General features: G+C 32.8%; 1 protein-coding gene and 1 long non-coding RNA gene across 2 annotated transcripts; both read right to left on the reverse strand.

The window, feature by feature from the left end:
* Positions 1 to 1,913: 1,913 nt before the first annotated feature.
* LOC125860854 (ferric reduction oxidase 4-like) lies at positions 1,914 to 6,423 on the reverse strand. Its single transcript, XM_049540887.1, has 8 exons — positions 6,220 to 6,423; positions 6,025 to 6,121; positions 5,760 to 5,951; positions 5,427 to 5,661; positions 4,841 to 5,168; positions 3,482 to 3,719; positions 2,466 to 3,199; positions 1,914 to 2,069 (listed from the first exon to the last, which is right to left on the reverse strand). Exons 1-8 carry the CDS (start codon positions 6,368 to 6,370, stop codon positions 1,930 to 1,932), a joined length of 2,115 nt encoding a protein of 704 aa, XP_049396844.1. The 5' UTR covers positions 6,371 to 6,423; the 3' UTR covers positions 1,914 to 1,929.
* Positions 6,424 to 11,904: 5,481 nt separating this feature from the next.
* LOC125860871 (uncharacterized) lies at positions 11,905 to 17,777 on the reverse strand. The gene is made up of 6 exons (XR_007445886.1): positions 15,802 to 17,777; positions 14,768 to 15,748; positions 14,571 to 14,684; positions 12,790 to 14,468; positions 12,305 to 12,476; positions 11,905 to 12,213 (listed from the first exon to the last, which is right to left on the reverse strand). It is a non-coding gene; the product is annotated as an uncharacterized LOC125860871 (long non-coding RNA).
* Positions 17,778 to 23,147: the final 5,370 nt, after the last annotated feature.

A 23,147-nucleotide genomic window follows, 5' to 3' on the forward strand; every position in this document is an offset into this window, starting at 1 on the left:
GAATGCAACTGGTGATGTTGGGTTAAACACACTCTATGTGTTTGCAACCTGTTGCATAGAAAGCCTAGTATTTAAGTGGAGAAGGGCAAAGGGGAGGTCCCATCATCCACCGTGTTTTGAATTGTGCGCCATTGACTTTCAGGGATTTCTTGGTTACAAAAAAAAAAGTTCTATAGAACATTTCCTTAAAAGATTTTCAGTGAAAAAGTATAATTACAGACATTTAGGTTGTATTTGGTATAATGGAAGTCATTTTCATGGAAAATATTCCTTTCTTATTTTTTAAACAAAAAACATCTTGGATTATAAAACGTATATATTAAAGATACGTAATAATATTTGTAAATTAGAGATTGTTTTGATGAAACTATCGAGTCTTAGAGATCAATAAAAATGTGCAAGTATTACTTGGAGCAAGTAATATGAAGTAAAAAAAGTTAAGATAGTTGTAAGGAAAATGACTTCCACCAATAAGTGAATGAAGTCATTTTCCTTGGAAAAAAACTGTCATCTTACCGAACACCAGAAAATGATTCTTTCTGGGAAAACATTTTTCGTCCTGCTAAAGACAAATGTTACTCTAGAATGAAAAAAAAAAAAAGTTACTCTACAGTGTTTCATTTGTAATAGTGATTCTGGCCACTAATTAGAGCCATACTTCAAAGAGACAAAAATGTGGCTGACAAACTCTCAAATGGTTGATGTCAGATATCAAGCTCAGTTGAAGTTTTCTAGTTACTCATCTAGTTTTCCATCTTTGGATCTTTGTATTATGACAATGACAAAATGATATCAACTTTGTTTTAATTACCAAAAGAAAAGATACGTATCAACTTTGTTTTCCTGGCAGTAACATGACAAGTGACTCGTTATTTTTACAAATCTACCTATTCACGTTACACACTTGAATTTCAAACTCAAACTTGGACCATAGTTCAATGGTTAAAGGATTTGTTTGGTATGAAGGAAAACATTAGTATTTGTTTAGACTATATTAAGATAATAGTTTATGCTTATGTATTGAATGCAAAAAAAAATAAGAATTTTTTAATATAATCATAGGTACAAGCATAGACGGAAGTGAAATAGTCGATTCAACTATTGTTTCTTTACAAAATCAACATTTTTGACATATTGATTTGGGAACCATAGTTCTTCCTAGATTCAATTTATTCTTCAAAAGGTTTGTAACTTTTTTGGTACATGGGAAAATTAAATTAAATTCTGAAAAACTCTCAATTTTATCCTTCCTTCTACTACCAATACAAAAATATTTCTGTTATTACCTAAATAGTTCAAAAATACCCTTGTTAGGTTTATCCAATTGGGGCAGCAATTCATGCCACTTTTGCACATTCTTACGTCTAAAGTCTTCAAATAATTAGTGTACTTCTTGTTCTTCTTAGAAGTCATTGTGGCACTAGGCCCAAGAAATGGAAGAACATTGTTTATTATTTTATTTTTTCCCCCTTAATATGTTACATCTGTAGTAGTAAGTTTTAAGTTAATCTATTATAAACGAAATTTATTTTTAATGGTGGTGAAGGAAAAGAAACTGCAAGTGGTGGAAGAACAAAGTGAAGGCGAGGCAGTAAAATAAAGGCGGATCCAGGTTTTCGAAAGGATGAGTGCACTATTATAAAAGATAATATACATAAGATTTAAATATATCAAACTGTATAAATAGTAATTACACTTAATTATATTCAAATTCAATTACAAGATAAACCTTTCAAGCAAACATGTTCATTTATACAACTTTAATTTTGACAGATTATATATACTGTACAACACAACTTTTTAAACCATATTTCAGAAACTTGCACACAACCAAATAATCCAAAATTCAAAGAAAACAGAAAAAAACTATAGTAATAGACAATACATACGTCCTTATTTTTTGTGGTAGAAGCAAGCAGATAGAGAGCATCACCAATTAAAGCTGATAGACTCAAAATGTAGGTTTTGTGCCAAGCCAGAAGCACATATATTGGCAACCTCATGTCTCATGCTCTTTGGCCCACAAACTACAACTCCAACGTCTGATGCTTTGCAACCAAAAAGTATTCCTGCATTCAATTCAAATAATATAAGTTCCTCTTATTACAAATATTTCAAGACTATAAATATAATGTGTGTGCCAGTCTTTCGTCAAAAAACTATATTGTGCATATAGAATTTAATAAGTTCCTCTTGTACTTATAAATATTTCAAGAAGATGGTGAGTGTAGTTCAATTTTAAGTGAACACTTGCAAAACTAATTATTACATATTATAATTGTTCATAATCAATAGAATTACCAGTAATTTAAGAAGTATAAAACAAGTAATCTTCTATAACAGGTTAAACCACATTAATATCGATAGAGTAAACTCTTAATTATACTAATTATCATATATAAATAAATAAAATTATTCACATATATGTATGAGCAGAAGTATCAATAATTAGCTAGTAAACTTACTTTTTAGATCAGGTCTAGCACCATAATGCACCTTTGTAGCTTGCACAATTGACTGATGAGGAAGGCTTTCCAGCTCCCTTTCCGTACCACATAAATTACCAACAGGTGAATTTGTAGGATTAGTAGGAATTTCCACATTCTGAATTTGTTTCCCTTCAATTTCATTCTCCCTTTTTTGCCACATAAAAATAACGCTAGTGCCAATAAATATCGAAGCACAAGCCAAAAACATATCCCAAATAATTTTCGCGCTGTAATGATACAATTTCCCATCGCGTTCAATTGGATATATGGAGTAACGCGTAACGAGGCCTAACAAAAGGAGAAACATGAAGAATGACGAAGTAATTATCGCGCCAAGCCAGAGCCAGCTGCTTTTCCCCAGTGCTGCTGAAATAGGAGAGTCTTTCGGATTTTGTTTGAACACTATTAGTTGTTGTTTAGACTTGGCAGTTAATTCCAGGTTGCTATGATCATGTTGTTGTGGTTCGTTTTCTCTAGTGATATAGGCTTCGATTTGGAAATCTAAATTGGAGATATCGGAAGGAGTTGTGAAGATTGGAAGCAAGAGATCAAGCATTGTGAGATCAGTTGTGTTCTTGAAGGATGTAATTAGGATGACTTTTGGTACTTTGGTGTTTGGTTGAAGTGTACTTCTGTAAATGAGCTCTCGAAATATTGAAATCATGGGAGTAATTCCACTTCCTCCACTAACCATCACCAAGCATTCTCGACTGAAATATATATGTCACATTGCTTTTGTTAAATCAATGAAAATTACTATACACATAGTACTATTTTACACTACAAATGTAATTTAACTCGTTCTAGTAGCTTAAAGACTATGTTATCAAAAAAACATTTTTGAATATAAATCAACAGCAATTTTTCATATTTAATAATTATTGAAACTAATTATAGTACTTTTTAAATAGTTTCTAAAAAATAATAGATTCTTTGTCTCGAAAAATAAAAAATATCACATAAATTGAGACACTGAAGTATTAATTAGTTACCTTAAGAAATGAGATGATGAAGGCCCATAGGGTCCCTCTGTTGATATTTGAAGACGATCTGGAGAAGAAGAAAGCTGTTTTTCTAATTTTTGACTCCAACTTCCCATGCATTTAATTACAACACTTAGTTTATCTGTCTCCAAATTACTGCTTGAAACAATAGTAAATGGATGCCATTGCAACTTGGATACACTTGGCACGTTCACAAACAAGATGCTTGTAGGGTTGTACGTTAATGCTGTAATAATGTGAAAAAATATATAAGTACGTATGTACATCCTTAACTAGCATATGTAGTACTACTATTAGTACTAGTGTACTACTACTGCTAATTTCAATGTGCGTGAACATATTTAATTAATTGGGAATAAAGTTCAATAATAATGGAGTGATAATAAGGTCAGTTTGGATATGATTTCAAATCATAAATTTGAGTAAAATATAGTTGATAAATAAGGTATCAGAATGTTTAAATACGTTTTATTAATAAATTGAGTATTTCAATGTTATTTTTTATCAGTAAATGCTATTATAAAAAATACACTGGTTCAATAAATTAACAATATATAGTAATTAGCGGGTTTTTTTTTTAAAGAAAAAACCCCTCATATGATATGAACAATCTTTCATGTCGAACGCTGGATTTTTTTTGTTAAATTTAAATGGTTATCTTTTTTTTTTTGCAAAATATAAAACTTATCGGGTCAAGTTTCTCATTTAAAAAAAAAATGGAAACACAACTTGGTATTTCAAATCCGACTTCTTGAAGAATTTGAAGTTTGAAATTGAGGTTTTGTTGATTCATAAACACAAATTTGAGTTTCATAATTCTAGGGCCAAACACCTACTTATTATGCTATAGCATTTGGTGTATAAAACCTTCTCATTAATTATACTAATTATGAAAAAGTTTTAAGTTAAATTATTTCAAATTTAGAAAAGAATCATTCCTGTATCATCGAGCTAAAAAGGAAATAGATTCACATGTATCATGTATGTTGATGAAAGAGACAATCTTCATCTTGAAAAATTAACATGCTTGGGTAATTATAAGAATATACGTGCTCCTCCTTTTTTTTGTTTTACGTGACAGTGTTAGTTTATTTAATTAAGCATGAATTTTAAGAAAGTAAAATATTTTAAAAAATTTTATGATCTTAAATTAAAAATTGTATATAATATATCAAAATTATGTTCTTTGAATATAGTTTTGAGGTTTTAAACATGTTATGTGTGATACTAAAATTACAAAATTGTTAAATATAGAAAGTGATATTTTTTTTTATCAGACTAAAAAAAAAAGAAAGTAAGACCAATCTATAAATTAATAGAGGAGGAATATTGGAGTATAAAATTTACCTGGATTCTTGGAAAAGGTGAGTTCAAAAGTGCTACAAGGTAAAAGTCGTGCAGAAATTAATCTAGCACTTCTTTTAGACTGTAAAAATCTTAAGTATCGATCAATAAGGAAGAGAAAAATCCCAGGTAGGATCATGCATGTGTAGGCAACTCCAACATGCAAAAGGTAGAAGATGATGTAGAGAGTATATAGTTGATGTGTGTAGAAGAATAGATCAAACATCTTTCTCCTTATCTTGTACAAACTTGTAATCCACATTGCTATTGCAACCAAAGTCGCTATTTCTCCAGCTACGTTCGATACGTACGAACTGCTCCATTCTATCATCTGCAAAATTATGTATAATATATACACACAAATTATACCTCGATTGTTTTGGCTAGATTATTTTTTGTTGTGGTGAGTTATTGGAAAGTTGTGTAGCGTTAAAACCCCTTCAAAAAAAAATCACTTGGTTGACCCATGAAAAAATTCAGGGTCTTGAGTGATCTTATTTTATGTATGTGTTTTAAGTTCTCTTTATACATGAATTTGAGTAAAAAATAATGAATTCAGATGAAACAAAATTAACCCTAAAAAAATTACCTCTATCATTTGATTAGAGACAGCATAGTATATGACAAATCCAACACTATGAAGAACTGCAAGGGCCATAGATATATGGCCTAGCCATATGTGATATTTGATGCTTGATTCCGAAGTTAGCCCCACCAGCGGCAAAATTGACGACAATCGAGTCACTGGGAAAAACAAAAACGCATAGCAAACATTCCCAATGTACCCAAGCCTCAATGCTACACTTCTAAACTTCGCCATCCACCTGAAAATTGTTGACCCAAAAATATTTATACCAGTAACTAACTAGTAGTTGAGTGATCATACGAAAATTAATGAGTCGATCATCGATCGATGACTTACACTTTTTCGGCGGGATTGTGCATATGAAGATTACCATAGCTGATATAGATGTAGTTGGCTAAAGACCAAATAAGAAGAAGGGTAAACATAGCAGCGAAAATAAGTTCAACGGCGTTTACAATTCCAAGAGATTCCATTACGAGCCGTGGCCGTCTCCATGAAGCAAAATATTCTCGCCCTTTATTAGTACTACTGCAGTAGAACAATATAATTATATGTTAGTTAAAAGAGATATATCGAAGATGATCATTAATAATTATGTTACCTGTGATCAGAAGTTGACTTGCTATAAAGATGAAGATAGACACAGCTCACAGCAGCTATCAACATTATGGGAAATGTAAATAAAAGAAGATTTATCCCTGTAAATTGAGACAATTAGTGCAAAGTTTATTAGGGTTAGGTCAGAATTCGGATTCATGGAAATTGATCAAAGAGGAAGAAGTAAGTATATAATTACCTTGTTCCCTGAAATATGTAGAGTCGAGGTTGATTAGTAGATGAGGAGTCCATGAATTTTTGTAAGTAGGTGTAGGTAACATTACCCATATGAAAAGCCATCCAACAAACACCAACAACACAAAACCATTCAAAATAGTCTTGCTCCCCATCTTCGCAAAAACTGTATGATCTTTTTTTGTTGAAATTAACTATCACAATAGAAGAGATGTTATGTGTATATATAGAAGAGTGTGTTGAAGAGGAACATCATGCTTCATGCTTTTTGTTTTACCTATTATGATTGATTTTAGCTAATTCCCTTGCGTGGACTTTCTCAAATTGTATTTTTTCCTTAGTTTTTTAATTAAGTTTTTTTTTAGGGTGAATAGCAGTACTAGTAAACTTGTGTTTTATATATATATATATATATGCCTTTCAACTAAAAGGAAGAGCCACTTTACCACTTTTGACAAGTTAAAAGAGGGTTTAAGTTGAAATCATCTCTCTCTTGGCTCTCAGCATACGCTAAGCCCAGTTTTGAGGTGATACATATCTACCATGGCTAGAGACCGAGGATAACTGACCATACAAAAGAAAGTATATAAACTATTAATGACTACATACATTGTGGTTGCTATTGTGTTCCTTATGACAAGAAAAGATCTTCTAACTTGTCCAATCTGTGCTCTTTGATGTTCAATTAGAGTACTGGTCTATCACGTAGAAGTTATGTTTGGTCTGTATCGTCTAACAGTATCACAAAAAGAGCCTTAGTAGCTTTGGGATAAAACAGGTGTCCCTAAATCTGCAGAAAAGTTGAATCTAATCAATATTCATTTGTGAAACAAAATTTTCATTGTAAAAAAATGTAGCACATCAACAAGATAAATTGTGGATCAGATGAATCCATAGCTTCTATATCAAGAACCACTCTCTCTTTGGTGTTGCTATCCGTCAACACGCTTCTTGGATTGTAACAAGGATAATCAATGCTAGAGAAATACCAGCAGATCATTTATTTAATTGTTCATTGTGAATTCACTAGGAGATTTATGCAGAATGTATTGATCATATAGTATGATTGGAGAGAAATCTAAGCATCTTTGAAGGCAACTGGAATGTCATACACTTGTAATGTTAGAGCTTCTTTAGGGATAAGGGAAAATATTCAACAACGTGTTTGTTTTGTTCTGCTCTGAGTTTCAATTAGATAGCAAATTGTGATAGTTTTGCTATGGCTTTGTAATTCTTATCCTTGCTGTTGCTGAGTAGCAAAATGTTAGCATAATTTTTTTTAAAAAACGAAGAAAGAGCTTCAGTTATATATATGGCTAGCCTAAGAAAATTTTATATTATCATGTCATTTTTATTTGTCGTGATTTTTTTATTTTCAATATTACAAATCTCAAGAAATTTATGTATACATATGCTTTTAAGTGACTTGAATAGTGTAAAAAAATCTTATGTTAGACAATTTTACCTTGGCATTTAAAAGTCAAAGTACAAACATCTATTACTTAATTAATCATGATTATTGACAAATACAACGATGAAAAAGACATGTCTACATTCATTAGTTAGATGCAAAAATCGAGTTTGAGTCAATTTTATGTAACAAAATTACGTAACAGTTACATAATTAAAATGATTTTCTTGTACAAATTAAACTACTAAGTACTATCCCTAGGTTGAAATAATTGGAGGATAATTAACTAGTTGACCACACGCATAGCAAATAGGAAGGATGCATTGATATTTTAAAGACGAATGGATAATTTAATTAAAGATATCCAATGAAAAATTCCAAGAATTGAGATGGTACTACTAAAACTGCAAGTACAGTTGACTAACAAATGCAGTACACAAGTTTAGTACTACGTTCAAGGAGTGGCAATCTGAATAAAAGTTTTTATGCTTGGTTAATTAGGCATCGTGGGCGCATTTATTTCTCAAAAAAAAAAAACATTTAATTAAGAATGAGCAGAAGAAGTGTAGGTTTAAATTATGCATATCGTCTCGTAAAAAACTTAAACTATTAGAGAAATTATGTCGTTTGGTAAAGTGTACTAGTAAAAATAGTGCATGTATTAGCTCTATGTATTAGTAGTCCCTTGTTTAATACACTTTTTCATTCTATGTATAACTAATGCAAGTATTAGTTATAAACTCTATGTGTATTGAAGACTGTATTATTAATAATATAGATTTTTAGGTATTACTAATACAAAGGGATTTAATGTATGCATTAGCATGGATAAAGATTCAATTACCCTTCAAAAGTACTTTTACATCTTTTCCACCATAATTGTGGAGGATATTTTTATAAATAAATATTTTTATACAATGCATACTATTTTTAATACACCAAACCAAACAATGCATAAGAAATAATCTATGCATAACTAATGCAAGCATAACTAAGCTAATACAAGCATTACTAATTCAAGTATTACTAATACACTTTATTGAATATTATTTTTACACACTCTACCAAACGACCCGACGTTTGGTCATAGATTTGAAATGTCTTTTTTCTTTATATATTTTTTTTAAAATTGAAGTTGAAGATGGAATCATGTTTGATTATAATTGTTGCAAAGATTATTTGGAATAATATTCATTTTTGAATATACTTTTTTTAAAATCATGAAATATGATTCATAACTAGCAAAATCTCTCAGACTAATTTACCTTACACAAATTATCAAATTTTCTCTAAAAGAGTAATTTACATAATGAATAGTCACATAATGTCATAAGAATCTCATATATGAACTACTATACACTACATTAAAAATATCATTAGCGGCAATAACTTAATTGCCGCTAAATATGTATTTTTAGCGGTAATTAACATTCTTAATTTGTGTATGTCCTTAAAGCCTTTAGCGACATTGATTCTAATGACACTTAACTAATGCCGGTAAAGACTTTAACACTCTTTATTACTATCTATACTTATTGCCGCTAAAAGTTATTTTTGTTGTAGTGAATATGTGATAAATTAATTATTTACCAACTTATCTTTTCTTTATACTTAGATTTTTGTTATGTTTGATTGAGAAAAGAGTCCATTTTCTATGGGTTACTTCTATTTTAGGGGTTTATGTGATTTAAATAAAAATGATCGTGAAGAAACCAAATGAAAAGTAAGTCATAAAGAAGCCAAATTGAGGAAAATGAGAACATACAGTAGCTAGAAGCACAAAGACTGGCCAGATGTACGTGCAAATTAAAAAATCTGGTTATTTTGATAGGAAAAATAGGAATATGTAAAACTATGATTTCGGAAAAAATATCTTTCTAGGAAAACTGGGAATCTGTGAAACTATGATTTCGGAGAAAATATCTTTCATCTTTGGTTGAGTTAGGGTTCTTGCACCCACACTTGGGAGTCGAGATTTGAAGACAATGTTGAGGAATTTCTTAACTTTTACTCATTTTTTCATTCTCTTGTTGCGTATTAAATATATATAACTATGTACTACTATTTTATTCGATACCTAAATCTTGTTTATGGTAATATTCTATGTTTAAAATTTTGGATTAAATCTCTTGTTTTGTTTGTGTATATTGAATGATTTTTATTTCAAATGAAGTGGGTTTATTGTTTCGCTAATTGTTCTTGTTTTTTTAATATTTTCAAAGCGAATAGCTACGCTAGAACTCACCCATTTATTTTGATTTGATCTCGAGATAAGAAAATCGAGGTTTATAAACAATAATTAATTAATGAAAATATTTGAGGCCCTTACTCCCATCTAATAGTTAGAGTTAGAGATAGAAAATGAAAATATTAATACAATTATATTACATATGATTATGTATATACTTTCTCATTTGAAAAGTGAATTTGGACGTTATTAGCATGATATTACACTTCACATCAATTTTTAAATACTTTTACAAAGATCCATTTTCCCGACTGTTATTGTATGTAAGGTTGAAAAGTGAAAACATTCACTTATATGGGATTGGGATTTCATAAAAGTCAAATACTACTTTTAATTAGGAGAAGAAGTTGTTGTTGATGGATTTTATCACATGAAAAATGGTTGTTGTAGTTAAATTTTGCATTAAAAGAAAAAATTGGACGAGGAAAAAAACAATAATCATTAAAAAAAAAGAAGGAACTATATATAAGTAGAAAATAAAAGGCAATTGATTAACAAATTACAATGTCAACACTACAATCCTTTGATACAATTAAAATATACGTATTGAGCTTGTTTTAATGAAACAATGTCCACAAACAGTGATGAAAAGAAAAGATTTGGGCGGTTACCATGTAAAATCAATTTTTTTGTTTTTTCAATTCGGTTTTCGGTACGAAGCCCAACTAAATCTCGTATTGGGGCTAAAACGCTCATTAACAAAGGCGATTCCATACCCAGGACTCGGGAAGACAACTCTAATTAAGAATGAAAAAGTATTTACCACTCCACCATAACTCTCATCAGTGTAAAATAAATTCTCTTAGCAAAAGTAAACTTATTTTATCAAGTTGGATCGAGGGTATAGCTATTGCTATTATTGTTATTGTGTACAAAACAATAGTATTAAAAAGAATGTCAATAAGCTGGCCCCCAATGAGGGGAAATTATACTAATAATGTCACCCTCAGTGTTGATATTTTTTGGAATATATATAGAATGTGTGGTTATCAACCAAATTCCTTGTAGCATAATGTTTATTATGCAAAATGTGGCTTTCCTGAGGGTTGATGTATCTTATGCGACAAAAAAAGTCAATAGTTTTTTATAAGGTAATATAATAAAAAAACAAAACTAGTCAGCAATAATTATTAGGATTACCTAATTTTAATTAGAAGAGGACAGTGAAAGGTTTTTCTTCTTCATTTGCTCAATCAACTAAATCTGACTTCAGATTTTTAAAAAAATATATAATATTAAAAGTAAACTAATGGAGCTACTTCAATGTCAAAATTTTATCCGTGTAATCAGTGTTACATTAGATAATATTAATTTATCATTATTAAGTCATACTAAGGTGATAATATACATAAATTACTACTTGTATGATTAATTAGTAATGAAAGTGTATACGAAGACTTTTGTCACACACATATATCATACAATTTTTTTTATCTTACTCCAATCATGCATTTAGCCGATAGCAATCTTGGGAAATCTTAAGACTCCCTAAATCGCATTCAACAAAATTTTCTTTAGGGTTTTTCAAGCTTGAATGGAAAAAAAAATTGAAGTATGTTTTTCATATTAATGAGTGATAGTTTAAGTGTGTTTCTCACACTCCCAATCGTTTAGGTATGAAGATAAAAAATAATTATAGTTTAGGCGTGTTTTTGACACCAAGTGATCTGATCTTTCTTTCGCATCCTCTCTCATATTCAGCTACAACTCCACCATTCAGGCTTCGATCCCATAACACACTTAAGTGAAGCAGGAAGGAGGTAATATTCCAGAGAGATCTTAAGTAGCAAGCTACAAGGTATTAGATATTTCTTTTCTTGTTGATCAAAATTTGTCTTATTACATAATCTTAGTAAACCCAATCCTTACATGCCTTGTTAATAATTTGTTTCCACTCAGTTTTACACTACTGTAAAATAGTAGGATGCATCTTTATGCATGCTTCCTTGGTTCATCACTTGTTAAACAATAAAAATGTCTACAAAGTGAAAGAAGTACGCACAATATCGTATCTTTAACTTTACTTGTGACTCTTACACGACATTTTTAACAAAATGAGATAATCAAAAATTAATATATACAAACTATCAATCAAATCAACAAAAGATGTTTGGTATACCTATGGGACTTCGTTGAATCTTAAATGAAGCTGCTGCATTAATTCTTCAATCAGCATACATGTCGATTTCATGCCTAAAAGTCATTTCCTAGATATATACGAGTAATTGTAGAAACACCAACGGCATTGAAGTTGTTACTCCGTGGGCTCAGCACTGCCACTTTTGTACCAGAAAAAATCTTACTCTACTCTTTGTACATTTACTCAAGGAGCCCTGCCACTCTTTAGGAAATCAATAAAATACATCAGCTTAATCTAAAATATAGGAGTATTCCACATCGAACGATGCACTAAATGTTTAAAGACATGACTTGCATAAACCAATTCTCTATCTCACATGAAAGAGTTGATACTTTGATGTGCTGCAGTTGATCTTCATCTGAATCCTACCAAACAGAAGCATCTGGTTTTACCTTTTTTTGCTGAATCTTTCAACTATTCATCAACTTGGTCATCTTATCTTTCATTGAACTATCCTTATCTCTGCACTAATTTGAAAAGAAGAAAAAAAAGAGACATTTCACTAAGGATTTTCATCTTCAATGCTTCATCAACAACATAAGAGATCAAGTGTCTGGGAAAAGGGCTAGAGTGTAATCCAAAGATAGTTCTCCTCTGGATCTTAGCATAAGTGGTAGCTAGGTGGTACTTCAATGCCTTGAAATTCTTTAAATAAGATTATCTGGTGCAGCAATCCGGTATATACTTCTACAGCTATATTCTTAAAAGCATCCACTAAAATAGACAAGTGAAACTTGACAAGGTATCGAAATAGCATCGACAAAATCATCATCACCTCTTTAAAGCTGTCAATCCTACTAACCACCGCCACTTCCACCATCCCTACTGGCAGCATTGACCACTCCGGCGAAGCATAAAAGAAAAAAAAACTATGGTAGCAGCAACCCAAACAAGCTGTTAAATCTCCTCCTCCTTAAAAAAGAAAGTGCATATAGACAACAAAGATGTTATTACTTTTAAATTAGAAAATTTTATAATATACTTTTCAAGAACAATATTGGTTTTAGTTTCAAATTACTTAGTTTAAGCTGTTACTACCTCTTTGATGTCTACTGCATATATTTTTGATTTTGCTTTTAGTGGCCCTTTTTAAAACAAAAATATCATATAGTATGAAGCTTTATCCTAAAATTATCAATGAAACTGTAATCCAGATGTTAAAATTAACTTAGTCTCTTAACATATATATAAGATTTTAGGTTGAACATACATTGCAAACAAGCATATGTCCACTTCCTATTCTTCCTAACTTTGTTCACGTTAATCTGTGAGTCATTTGTTCCAACAAATAAGGAACCAATAATGCTCCTTTTTCTTGGTATTGAGTCAAACCACAAGTTGAAATAGAAATAACAGCTAACAAAGATGGTTGAACAAATAAGTTTTCTTTTTTTTAAAAAAAATCTGGGGTTCAAGCAATAGATATGTAACATGGACACCTAATTTGATAAATGTCAATGGCAGCAGTGAATGTATCGAGAAAAAGACAAATGAACAAGCTATAGCAATGTTCACAGTACCACATTGACATGCCAGTTTATAGTAATCCTCAATATAACCAACAGTACTAATTCTCAAAATATAACCAAAGTGCAACAATAATATTTCACTTTATACTCATTGAGTGCCAAGTTTCATTTCTTTAACACACAGCCATAGGACAACCTAGAGTTTCACATATAAATTGATGATTACAAACAATTGCTCATTAACAAGCATAGAATTTCAGAAAATAGTAAGTTAAAATGAAGATAAGACATAAAAATAGAGGTGAAGTAGAAATCACAAACCATTTTTAATAAGTTCTCCATGCACTATGCATATCATTATGCAAATGACAACTTCATGCATAGAGTTTACTTTTTACAGCCACGGCACACCATGGTATGAAAGTGTTCCTTCTCTTTATCTCCGGTAGAGTCTGCAAGATTTGGACAAGATTAAGAAAATGGTTAAACATCATGAAACAATGTCTTAAGCCCCATTTATTAAGTATAATGAAGCAATTTGTTTTTTGTCCATGCGCCAAGAAGATCAACAAAACAACTACAGCATCAGGATGAGCAACTCAGATCAACAAAGAAGAATGTTTTTTGGGGATTTTCGCTTTGACCTTGCACTACTTTTTTGATGAAGGGTAATTCATTAATGGCATCCAGAAGATGCAAGCAAAAATTACATGAGAGGGAGATAATGCCTGCTCATATACACAACATAACTATTCAATCACTAAAGCATTTTGCTTGATGTGTAGGTGTTAAAATCTCATCAAAACATCTACAGTTCCGTTCATTCCAGATGCCCCAAAATATAGCAGCAGGTACCATTTCCCAAACCTTTTTGATGGATTTTTCAATTTCCTAGGAACACCAGCTTTCATATGCTTCCTTGATGCTGTTAGGCTTGACCTGGCCTATTCCAAAAATAGAGATAACATGTTCCAAATATCATATGCTACAGAACAATGCAAAAAGAGATGTCTAAACATCAAATATTTTCATACAACAAAATTAAAATACTACTACTTCTCAATACCCCTCCCTCCCTATTTCACACCTGTTCCAACTAAATGTCCAGTGATTTTTTAGTGAAGAATCTCAAAAGGCACCGCAAGAAAGAGCAAGATAAAGATTGACCTCCCAGAATTCTTGGAATTGTAAGGCATAAGTTCTGCATTTGAATACTTAGGCATATTAGAATCAAGCTTCATCCTTCAACTAACAATTTATCATAACAGCAGGGAGTACTAATACCTGTAACTGTCTTCAAGATGCTAAAGACCTTGCAACAAGAGGCATTGAGCATGTCAAGTAAAAGTCCAGTGAGACTCAAGGACATTCTGACTTGCAAAAGAGCGCTAGAACACTACAGAATTCACCATGCATTGACAATTTGAGGGATTCTTTGTAAGTGATATACTCATGATGCATAGAAGTAATTATTACTTAACATTAGGATAAGTGATAATGAAAAAAAAAAGACCAATATGCCAAGTTTATTACTGACCAAACTTTAAATAGACTTGTCAGTTGAAGCTAAAAGTAGTTCTACTTTCCTATCAACATTCACCGTCACCTGTGTTTGCTATCATCAACTCTTGTTTGGGACCAGTCATCAAATTTCAGAAATGAATGTTTTACTTTCCTATCAAAATTCACCATCGCCTGTGTTTGCTATAATCGACTCTTGCTTGGGACCAGTCACCAAATTTCAGAAATAAGTTAGTGGGGACATGAAGGCATCAAGACTTGAGACCATGCCATTGCTTGCCACTCTTTTCATGAAAACCAAATTATCCCACAACATTTTTGAAAAAATAAAATCAATTTTAAGATTGAAAAGCAATAACTGATTTTTTAGATCAATTCAAGAAAGCCCCTAACAGATACTGTTTCAGTGATCAAATCATGAAACGTTAAGTCAAACTGAGGTAGGAGGCTCAGATTTTCGCCTATTCAATCAAAGAGCAGAGCTAAAACAGGCATGGCTGCAAAGATTGGTTGCCTCGTGAGAAGGATCTACAAGAAACTTATAATTTCTCATCCTCCTTCACAGACCTTCCAAGTTGTCTTTGCCAAGCCAGGCTTTGGAATTAACTCAAATGTTTTTCAGTCTTTTTTAAGATAATCTTCATTGCCTCGGAATTTTTGGACTATCAAGATATAGAAAAGGGCATCAAATTTGGGGATAAACACTACTTTAAATAGGTATGGTAAAGAATAAAACAAGATAAACTAAACAAAAACAATAAGGAAACAAGCATCCAAACAATACCCTAACTCTCTACTTTGGCTCATTTCTTTCTTTCTAGGCTAACCTTTTCCATGTTTGGGGAAATTATTTGTTTTTTTCATCTTCGAATTTCCCGTTTGTTGTATGCCTCATTCTTCAGAGCTGAAATTTCAACACAAACCCATAATAGGTTTTCCAACCAGAGAAAACTCGCCATCCAAAACCCTGAAACAAATTATTGAGGGCTCAGATCTGCTGTATTTGAATTAAGCGATAGAGAAGAGCGACAACGCCATGGCTGCAGACACTCATTTGCTATTCAAAGCATTAACCAGGTCACCCTGCCAAGATACGGGTCGAATTTTCTCAATGCCGTGATTGAACAAAGCCCAAAAAGGAAGCAAGCAATCATCACAGCCCCTTTACAACATCATCATCATCAACAACAACAAGAGTATAGGGGTGTGTTTGGACGAAGTTCATCCAATTTTTTATTTATTTATTTTGTTTATTTTAAAGGGCTGTTGGTTTTTTTTGGTTATCAATGGCAAAATCACTGGCAAAACAGAGATGGGCAACCACCCTTCACAGAAAATCCCAATTTCTCCAATGCCTCATTCTTCGTCTCAAACCCGTAATGGGTTTTCCGACCCGAGAATGGACTCACCATTCAAGACCACGAAATGGGATATTAAGGGCTCAGATTTTGCTGTATTTCTTAACAAAGCAAAAGAGAAAAGCGACGCCGCCATGGCTGCAGACACCAGTTTGCAATTCAAAGCCTTAACCAGGTCACCCTGCCAAGATACGTGTCGGGGTTTTCTCATTGCCGTGATTGAACATAGCCCAGAAAGGAAGCAATCAATCATCATAGCCCCATTACAACATTAAGCAGCACAAAGAGCGGAGAAAGAGAAGTCGAAGAGGAAGAAGAGTAGTAGTGCGTGTTTGGATGAATTAATAATGTTTGTTTTTCTGGTTCATTTAAAAGGGTTGTTGGTTTTTTGTTCAATGGAGAAATCACTGGCAAAGTGGAAATGGGCAACCGCCGTTTACAGAAAATCCCAAATTCTCTGTCACCTCATTCTTCTTCCATTCTTGGCTATGCTCGAATTTGTTGCTTCTCAGAGAGTACATGTGTGTAAAATAGGGCAAAAATTCTGGGGAAGGGAAATCAGGGCATATTGGTCAATAGATAAACTATTTGCCTTTTTCGTAAGTAAATTAAATTGAGTTGATTATCCTTGATTATTTGTTAAGCTTAATTTTAGAAACGCTAAATTACTACTAATAAAATTTATATACAAAACCTGTGTGAAGAACAAGATATGTCAATGTTAAAATTAAAAATTTCAAGCAAATATCAAAGAAAACAAGATACATTGCTTGCAAAATTGTGCTTCACATTGTAAGAATCCTTTTTGCAAGCTTGTGTTTTCAATGAATATACAATTTAAGTAACTTAATTCAATCTCTGTTGATGCAAAATTTAAGCGTAGAGGAGAAAATCCAGAAGCAAAAGGAAGACATAATAATATACATCTCCTCATCATCATCTTGACACACTAATACTGTTGACTAAAAAAAATTGTCATATGAGTTACAAGACAGAATCACAATCATTTAACAGTAATTTTGTCTTCTCTTCCGGTCTTTCTTGTATACATATTTCTCTTCATTTATCTTTTCTAAAGTTTGGCAAACAATATGAGGCAGGAAAACGTTTTTCATGGCTTATGACAAACTTAACTTTTTAGATAGCCAGTAGTCATCGGGACACAAATGAAAGTCCACAATTTTAAAAAGCCTAAAGAACAAAAATAATCCATATAGAAAAACAACAAACGTTCGAGGGATACTGACAATGAATTTTCATATTTAAAATCAATGTGTACTAAGAGGAAGAGAGTGAAATCAATACGTACAATAAGCGGACGAGCCTAATTGAGAACACTCCATTAGGCTCTAGCATTCTACCCTGCCAACAGAAAGTGAGTTAGACACTAGTTTATTTGAAAGCAGTTGCAGCCGAACAGTAGAAAGCCTCTGCTAAAACTAATAGACAAAAACTAATATAACAAATTTGGCATATATTAAAGACACTAAAAGCTCAGAATATATACAATTTAGTGAAACCAAAAACAAGATGATAATAGCAAAACATTGCAGTAGAAAAATTAGTAGTATACAATTTAGTGTTATCGATACTATTCAATATGTATAAAGTGTAAGCGAACTCCAAAAACATCAAAAATAGAACAAATAAAGAAAATCTCAAACTCAAAGTAAAAGTAAGCAAAGACTAAAATATCACAGAAAGACATCATTAAGACTGCTTACAATTGTTAGTAAAAGCTATTTTCATCATCCATTCAACAATAACATACTTGGTGTAGTCGAAGGTTAGGATGTACTTAGACCTTACCCAATCTTTATGGACAAGACTCATTTTCTGTCATACATTCGACTCAAATAAAAAACCAATCTTGACATAATAAGCCGTTTTCACACATCATTGGGATCAGAAGAGAACAGCTACGAGCCAAATCAAAGAGAGAGAACAAAACAAACAGTAATATCAACTTTCAAAAAGAGAGTCCCAGCAACACCATGGCTGCAAAAACCACCAGAAAATCTGTAAGGATCAGATAACCTCAAATGCCCGATTAATCAGCTCAGAAGGGAATTAAAATTTGATCAAAATCATTGTCTCGCCTCTTTTAAGCAGACTGATTATACTCACCACCATCGCTTCTACCACTCCCACCGGCAACATACAATGCTCCGCGAAAGCATTAAAAAAAGAAAAGAAAAAGATTTGAAGGGCACAGAAACACTTTGTAACGATATGTAACAACCATCCAAGCAAACTGTGAATAATATACTCAAACAACATACCCAGTGTATCCCATAAGTGGGGTCCAATAATCTCAATGCAATGATTGTAACTATTCCAAAAGGGTATGTTTGGATGACAATTTTGTTTTTTTCCTATCTTGTTTATTTCAAAGGGCAGTTGATTTTTTGGATATCAATGGAAATCACTGGCATAGCAGAGGGGCAACCACCCTTTAAGGAAAATCCCAATCTCTATGATCCTCATTCTTCATCCTTTCAAGGCAATGATCAGGTGATAGTGAACAAATATGGTGACACATTGGGACTGTAAGATGATTTATAACTTGTAGCAGAAAATTACAGGTCCAACATCAAATTAAATCATGGAAAAGTTTCTCTTTTTTTTCCCTCTTTTCAAGCAAATGGGGCTCAGATGTATTTTATGATAAGGCAAAAGAGAAGCCAGCCACGCCATGGCTGCAAACACCGTTTTCTTGGGAGAGAAGTCTCAATCACAGGCCATACCGTGTTGCCACGCCAAGATACGGGATGGGTCATCTCCATGCCCAAATTGGTTAGCCCAGATATAGAAACATCATCATCACTGCCTCTTTATGTACCTTCCATCAACACAGTAAACACACACAAAAAAAAAAAGATGTGTATATAAGTTAAATCTATTTTGTATATTCTCTTTCTCCTTTTCTCATGAAACAAAGGGCTGTTGGTTGTTTGATAATGGAGGAAAATCAATGGCAAAACGGATAGGAGCAACCACCCTTTAAAGAAAGTCTCAATACTCTCCGTTTTGCCTCATTTCTTTCTTTCTGGGTAACCTTCCGTATTTTGGGTAAACTCCGTGGATTTTTTCACCTTCAATAATGAACTCACTATTGAAGACCATGAAACTGATCATTAGGCTCAGATTTTCTTTTTTTGTACCACAGCAAAAGAGAAGGTGACCATAACATGGTTGCAGACAACAGTTAGCTACATAAAGACATACTGGGTTGCGCAGCCAATATACAGGTCGGATATTTCTCAATGTCGAGATTAAACGTAGCCCATAACTCTTCACAGCCTCTTTACAAGATAAGCAGCAGCAGCACAAAGTATTTTTTTTTTTTGTTTATAGGGCTGTTGGTCTTTTTGGTTATCAATGGAGAAATCATGGGCATAGCAGAGAGGGGCAACCGCCCTTTACAGGAAATCCCAATCTCTCTGATTCCTCATTCTTCTTTCTTTCTAGGCTATGTTCAGTTAATACCGAACACATATGGTGATACATTATTGTATCAGAAAATGGCAGGTTCAACATATACTAAAATTATATCACAGAAAAATATTATTTTTCTCTTCTCTCTTTTCAAGCAAAAGGTGCCCAAATGAGTTTTATGATAAGGCAAAAGAGAAGCCAGCCAGAACATGGCTGCAAACGCCAGTTGCATGGGAGGGAAGTCTCAATCACATACCATACCGGGTTGCCACGCCAAGATGAGAACGGGTCATCTCCATGCCCAAATTGGTTATCCCAAATATAATCATCATAACTGCCTCTTCATGGGTCATCTCCACAACAGTTAAATCCATTTTCCACTTTGTGGCAGAACAAGGGGCATTCACCCTTCAACACTCTGTTTGGATCGTTGTTATATATTTATTCATAATGTATGGCATTGTATAGGATTGTGTTGTATCATATTGTTTTAATGAACACAATGTTTGGATAGATTGTATCATTTTTTGTCGTTACATAATGTCACACATTAATAGTTTAAAGGACAAGCCTAAGAAAAAAGTAGGATACAGGTTACAAGTTTACAACTAGTATAAATAGGTATGGTAAAGAATAAAATAAGATATTAAATTATAAGCAAAGACAAAATGAGAACGAAAAAGAATAAAGAAATATCGTATCATACCAAAACGGTTAAGTAACAACTCAAAGCAATACAATACAAGTAATAGACAACAACCATCCAAACAAGCTGTAAAGGAAAACCCAAACTCTCTATTTTGCCTCATTTCTTTCTTTCTGGGCTAACCTTTTTCGTGTTTGGGGAAATTCTTTGGTTTTTTCACCTTCGAATCACCTGTTTCTCCAATGCCTCATTCTTCAGAGCTGAAATTTCAATGCAAATCCATCCAAGACATGAAACGGGTTATTGAGGGATCATATTTGCTGTATTTGAATAAAATGAAAGAGATCAAAGCTGAAATTTCAACGCAGATACATCCAAGACATGAAACGGGTTATTGAGGGCTCAGATTTGTTGTATTTGAATAAAGTCAAAGAGGAGCGACGCCGACATGGCTGCAGACACCAGTTTGCTATTCAAAACCTTGACCACGTCGCCCTGCCAAGATACGGGTCGGGTTTTTCTCGCCCAGAAGGGAAGCAAGCCATCATCACAGCCCCTTAACAACAACAACATCATCATCAGAAGCAACACAGAGAGAGAGGAAGATCAAGACAAGTATAGGGGTGTGTAATGTGTTCGGATGAAGTTCATCCAATTTTTATTTTATTTTTTTTGTTTATTTGAAAGGGCTATTGATTTTTTTTGGTCGAAATCACTTGCAAAGCAGAGATGGGCAACCACCCTTCACAGAAAATCCCAATTTCTCCGATGCCTCATTCTTCATCTTAAACCCGTAATGGGTTTTCCGACCCGAGAATGGACTCAACATTCAAGACCACGAAATGGGTTATTAAGGGCTCAGATTTTGCTGTATTTCTTAACAAAGCAAAAGAGAAAAGCGACGCCGCCATGGCTGCAGACACCAGTTTGCTGCTCAAAGCTTTAACCGGGTCGCCCTGCCAAGATACGGGTCGGGTTTTTCGCAATGCCGCGATTGAACACAGCCCAGAAAGGAAGCAATCAATCATCATAGCCCCATTACAACATCAACATTCAGCAGCACAAAGAGAGGAGAAGGAAAAAGAGTATAATTAGCGTGTGTTTGGAAGAATTAAATATTAATAATGTTTGTTTTTCTTGTTCATTTAAAAGGGTTGTTGGCCTTTTTGTTCCATTAATGGAGAAATCACTGGCTTAAGCAAAGATGGGCAACCACCCTTTTACAGAAAATCCCAAATTCTCTGTCGCCTCATTCNTTATTAAGGGCTCAGATTTGCTGTATTTCTTAACAAAGCAAAAGAGAAAAGCGACGCCGCCATGGCTGCAGACACCAGTTTGCTACTCAATGCCTTAACTGGGTCGCCCTGCCAAGATACGGGTCGGGTTTTTCGCAATGCCGCGATTGAACATAGCCCAGAAAGGAAGCAATCAATCATCATAGCCCCATTACAACATCAGCATTCAGCAGCACAAAGAGAGGAGAAGGAAAAAGAGGAAGAAGAGTATAATTAGCGTGTGTTTGGAAGAATTAAATATTAATAATGTTTGTTTTTCTTGTTCATTTAAAAGGGTTGTTGGCCTTTTTGTTCCATTAATGGAGAAATCACTGGCTTAAGCAAAGATGGGCAACCACCCTTTTACAGAAAATCCCAAATTCTCTGTCGCCTCATTCTTCTTCCATTTTTGGCTATGCTCCAATTTGTTGCCTCTCAGAGAGCGCCTGTGTGTAAAATAGGGCAAAAATTCTGGGGAAGTGGAATCAGGGGCATATTAGTCAATAGATATAATTATTTGTTAAGCTTAATTTTAGAAAAAAAAATTGATATACAAAACCTGTGTGAGGAACAAGATATCTAAATGTTAAAATTAAAAATTTCAACCAAATATCAAAGAAGATAGAAATTAAAGGAAAAGAAAGTCTTGTTCAAGAGGATCTCCAATTTCATATTGGATTTATAATTTCAATTTAGTAATTAAACTTAAAGTCGTTGTGTTAATTACTAAGATTGATGAATGTTGACGTTTTTCGATGTGATTTGAGAATGATTTCATGTGATTTTATTCTTAACAATTAAAGCAATTTCAATTCATTTTAATTTTTAATATATTTGTTTTGTCATATCCTACGTAAAAATCGAAGAACCTATTTAAATAGCTATAATAAAGTTACAAGCTTGGATTTGATCTATGTGACCATGATATTTGTGATCTAAGTTTTGTTTATTGCATAATATTCAATTTTTAATCTATCGTCATGATAATTTAACTGACATCTAAAACTGACAAAAAATAAGATTTGTATTTCTCCTGTTTGGACTAGCATGCAACTTGCAAGTATGTAAATAATTCGAATGTTTGTTATACCAAGATAAGTAGATGAAGGAAAAGACTTTTCTTCTATTCAAGTGCATCTTACAATAGCAAATGATATCTCTATTTATAGGTTGAGAAATCAATCTAAATGTTGCCATATTGAATGTCAAATTAGTAGATATATTGTTATTCCAAAAGGTTCATATCACCTAGGGAATACACATACATGAATATAAATATAAGTTCATGAATAAACTCAATAGACAATCCAGTTAGTTCAATGGATTTATAACAAGAAGAAAATATAATTTGCTAACATAAATTGTAAGGCAATACTTTCTACAATCTATGGTGAAGTGAAAACTTGATTCAAACATTTCATTCTAGA

The sequence above is a fragment of the Solanum stenotomum genome, chromosome 3 (assembly GCF_019186545.1).
Source record: "Solanum stenotomum isolate F172 chromosome 3, ASM1918654v1, whole genome shotgun sequence".
In the NCBI taxonomy this organism is placed as follows: Eukaryota; Viridiplantae; Streptophyta; class Magnoliopsida; order Solanales; family Solanaceae; genus Solanum; species Solanum stenotomum.